The 4,440-nt window shown below is 36.8% G+C and overlaps 1 protein-coding gene across 1 annotated transcript; it reads left to right on the top strand.

The window, feature by feature from the left end:
* The first annotated feature begins 602 nt into the window (after positions 1 to 602).
* LOC132554595 (uncharacterized) lies at positions 603 to 1,994 on the top strand. Its single transcript, XM_060218919.1, has 2 exons — positions 603 to 1,066; positions 1,313 to 1,994. Exons 1-2 carry the CDS (start codon positions 603 to 605, stop codon positions 1,992 to 1,994), a joined length of 1,146 nt encoding a protein of 381 aa, XP_060074902.1.
* The last annotated feature ends 2,446 nt before the right edge of the window (positions 1,995 to 4,440 follow it).

Raw genomic sequence — 4,440 nt, 5'->3', positions numbered from 1 at the left:
ATTTTGGGGCATTAGCTGTGGAATATCCCCACCGTACATACACGCGCAACAAAAGTGTTGCATTCTGTTCTCACTCTCGAAATAATGAAATGTAAGGTAACTGAAACTTAACTATATGTTGAATTGGGCAACTCTTCTACAAACTGATTTTGAAGGTATTGCTGAAGGATCAAAATGTCGATACATATGTCAAAAGTTGGACATGTTAGGACGTTTTAATCAGCGAATTATACGTTTATTCAACATTATACCAAACAGGATTGAAATTCGATAACAAACTGTCAGTTTGCAGAATATGTACGATTTTTAGAAATGTCGATTTATTTAAAAAAAAACTCTTCAAATTAAGAAAGTAAAAAACATTTCATCCTTTAAATAATGTTCTGTTGATGATAAATTAGCTGACATAAAATTCTGAAACTGTGATGATGGTAAAAAAATATCTGTTTTTGATATAGAAATGCTGTTGGCAAATGTAATTTGCTGCAGAACCATTTGTTCATCATGACATTCTATGAAAGTTGGCTAGCATCAACAGAAAAAGTGCGATGTTTGAAATCTGAAAATTCTTCTGTTCTAGTTTTGAACATCACAGCAAAATTATGAGTCAAGCCACTCTCAAGATTGGGTTTGTTGGAGCCGGAGCGATTCATTTCGGGAGACCGGAAGTACCCTGGGATCATGCGTCGCGCCTGGAGAAGATTGGTGGACTGGAGGTAATTGGAATTGTTGACCCCGACACCTGTCGGAGTGAAGAGGTACTAAACGAACGTCTGGCCTCTCCTGACCACGGACACATATACGCAAATTGCCGACTCCTAACCGACTACAGGGAGTTATTGGGAATGAAACCGGATGTTGTTTTTATAGGAATTCCACCAGCTTACAGAGGATCTCCAAAAGAGGGCAAAAATCTTGAATTAGAATTTGCCCGCGCTGGAATACATGTTTTTGTAGAAAAACCTCTTTCGCTAGTGCCACCGGAAGAGTTTACTCCTTACGCAGGCGCAGTGGCGGATGCATGTCGGACCAACAATATTGTCCTCTCTGTTGGGTACATGTTCAGGTAGGATTAATTCATAATTGAAGTCATCATACCGTACAATGTGTACCTGTATAAATAAGAAATAGTCTTAACAAAGTTAACAATTCCACTTCATGAGGAAACGAGTCAACATGTCATATGGACAAGGCAATATCGCCGATTAAAGCGAGTCTGTTATGTTCTAAAACAGAGGAAATACAGAATCAAGTTGAAAATTGATATCACAACCTTGCTTTCCAAAAATGTAATTTTCTAGTTTTGTTGCAGGTACCATGCGGCCGTCCTCAAAATGAAGGAACTAATTGCTCAACATGGGGGAAAGGTGATGGCATTTAATGCCCGCTATTACTTTGCCTACACTGAAGGAGTCAACAAATATTGGTTCAACACCGAATTCAGCGGTGGACCAATCGTAGAGCAGGCTACCCACTTCTGTGACCTCGCTCGGTACATAGTCGGGGACATAGATATGACGTCACTGCACACTATCATGCTGAATGATACGGATAAGGGAGATGCTGGTAAGCTAATGTACGTGGCAGACAAAGCAGAAGACGACATTCCCGCCAACAAGAGGATCCCTAGAGTCACACTCAGTCACTGGAGATTCCAGGACAGTGGTCTTGGCACTTTGATGCACTCTGTCACGTTACCGGGAAGTCGTTACCAAGCAACCATTGACGTTCAGTTGGACGGTCTCCAGCTCTCGCTCATTGATCCTTATGAGAGTACCAGTGTACTCCGAGTCCGAAACTTAAAGGGTGGAAATCCAAACCAAGACCAAGATTTCGTTTTCGAAAACGACGACACGTATTTAAGAGAGTTGGAAACATTTATCAAAGCTGTTCGTCAGAGGAATCAATCCCTAATCAAGAGTTCGTATGAAGACGCCATGAAAACATACGAATTGACCTGGGCGATACGGCGACAAGGCGAAGTCAAGATATAGCGCCTTCGATCTACAGCTTTTTTTAAATATCAGCTAATACACGTTGAATCCTTTAGAATCAAAACTTGTGTATATCTTACATGTTCGGAGAAACAAGATCATATCTTAAAATCTTAATACATATATGGATTACACCCTTTCATGGTCATAATTCTTTTAATAACGAGAAAGAAATACCTGATTTCAGATCTTAAACATAAACATTTGTATTTGTTATTGCATATAGAAATTATAGTCAAACTTCTTTAACTAGAAGTCGACGGGAACATGAAAAAATTCGAGTTACACGGATATTAGTTAAACGGGTAATCATTTACCGTGTGAAGTTCTGCATATTGAATTTGATTATTGATATGTTGCAGTTGCGATATTGACCAATATCAGTAAGATATATCATAACGAATCCAGGTCGTAAAACAACAGAATATTCTAAAATCTTTCTTGTCCGCTGAGGGACGAGTTGTCAATTTTTTGTCAACACTAAAGCGCCTAGCTCTTCCCTTTTGTCCTTGATCTGCGATAAGAACTCCAGACGGTTTATCTGTGGACAAAAGTAAACACAATTGTGGCTCTAGTTTGGTCAAGTCAACAGGTGAGCATTGTATAAGTTTACATTGAGAACAGTTTTTTTTGTAGTTTGTAGAAATCGTATAAATTTTCAGAGTATATTTCATCATATTCGTGTTAGGCATTTGTGATAGTTTCCCCAGTTAAACAGTCATTACATTCTTACAGTGTTCTAATTTGTTTGAGCCATATACGTGAATAACTGTTTAAGTTAAAAGGTCGTTAGATTTTGATTTTGTTATAATTTCATTTTGCAATATGCGATTTGTTTAACCATGGGATCTTAAAACGCTGTTTGTATTTCAATTTATAGTAAGTCAAACCTTTAATGACATTTTTAAAATTAAAAAACAATTAAATCCTGGTCTGTTTAATTGTTGATACATATATGATGTGTTTAAGTGGTCAGAAATTCTTGACTTTAATTGATAGCGAAGAAAAAATGTTATGAAAATTCTTGAATGAGAATATAAAGAAATATGATATGACGAAACTGATAGAGGTCAAAGTAGATAGTAGATAAAAGGAAACTGTTTTATAGGAAGAAATACTACGTTGGCAAAGAAAGGGTTATTTATCTTTGAATTATTATTTGAATAGCTGATATTTTACCACATTGTGTGGTAATAGATATCTACTTGTAATATGCAACAGTAGTGTAATGCCATAACAACAATACTTAGAGAAGCTTGCACTTGCCTTACACCCAAGAAAATACACCAAGTACCTTGTTATTAAGTAATTTTATTATCATTCCTATAAAATTACATTTCATTATCACGTAGGGGCATATCAAAAGAATGAACTGTCTACATGTGATAAATGGATCTGTCGCAACATATATATATATATACCGATCAACTCAGCTTTAAGCTTCTCCAAACCTAAATCGGTAGTAAAATGGACTCCATTAAATGCACAGACATGCAAAGTGCGACAAAGTTCGGAAGTACTTCTTTCATTCAAATTCCTATAGGGACCTATGTTCCACCACTAAAAAGAATGAAAATATAGCTCAATGTATCTGCGGGTTCTGTCTTCAAACTAATTACAGTCTATGAAACCTGTCTCAGAACCACGCAGATGTCGTTAAAGCTTTAAGGGCGCTTCTCAGCTGACATATGCACAGATTCACGTATCTTGTTTGTTTTAACCTTAGACTAGGTAGGCGTTGAAAACACAACATGTTGCATAATTTCTTAGGCAAGCTATATATGCTCGTAATATGTCCTTTTGACAACAACACTGCAATAAACAACAAAGAAAATACCAACATGTCAGCAACACCTTAACTCGTACTAAAATTTCATTAAATTTGGTCAAAAAGAGTTGCATGGAAATTCTAGGAGGTCCGGAAGAGTGAAAATCTTATGTTTCATCGACTGATTTCGCCATGTAAACCTTGGTGATGTCACCTTCCCAAATAAGAACGAGGTAAAAATTGGACCAACAAGCAATTAATGAGCATCAAACACGTTCGAGATCATAATAACGACTTTTATACTTCCACGGTATCTTCATCAGCCTGCATCTCTCGAAACCCTGTGTCGTGAAATTGTTTATCAGTTGCTGACATCTCGTATGGAAATCGTGATATCGGGAACAAGCCAATGAAAATCGATTCACTAGCGACATGTAAACACTATAAGGTTGAGATGCAGAGCACTCCTTTAAGCAATCTATTTCCCCTGCTTCACAACTAACAGGAACAAACTCTAGCATGTTACAATAAAATGCAATGACAAATACTGCAGTAAATAAAGTGAGATGTTTTCTATCATGTACTTCATAATATCGCAGCTCTTTGTTTTGAAAATTAAATTATACGCTGGTAGTTAAATCAATACAAATACAGCATAGCAGCTAAATCATTTATTTA

This window comes from Ylistrum balloti, unplaced genomic scaffold (genome assembly GCF_031769215.1).
Source record: "Ylistrum balloti isolate Yb309-2 unplaced genomic scaffold, AGI_CSIRO_Ybal_v1 Utg370416, whole genome shotgun sequence".
In the NCBI taxonomy this organism is placed as follows: domain Eukaryota; kingdom Metazoa; phylum Mollusca; class Bivalvia; order Pectinida; family Pectinidae; genus Ylistrum; species Ylistrum balloti.
This window is presented reverse-complemented; position numbering and strand designations above follow the sequence as displayed.

What these genes read in the sequence shown, in the direction of transcription:
- LOC132554595 (XM_060218919.1), top strand. Translation starts at nt 603, where the DNA reads ATGAGTCAAGCCACTCTCAAGATTGGGTTTGTTGGAGCCGGAGCGATT. An exon ending in TCTGTTGGGTACATGTTCAG is followed by an intron (nt 1,067 to 1,312) that starts GTAGGATTAATT and finishes GTTTTGTTGCAG; the next exon opens with GTACCATGCGGCCGTCCTCA.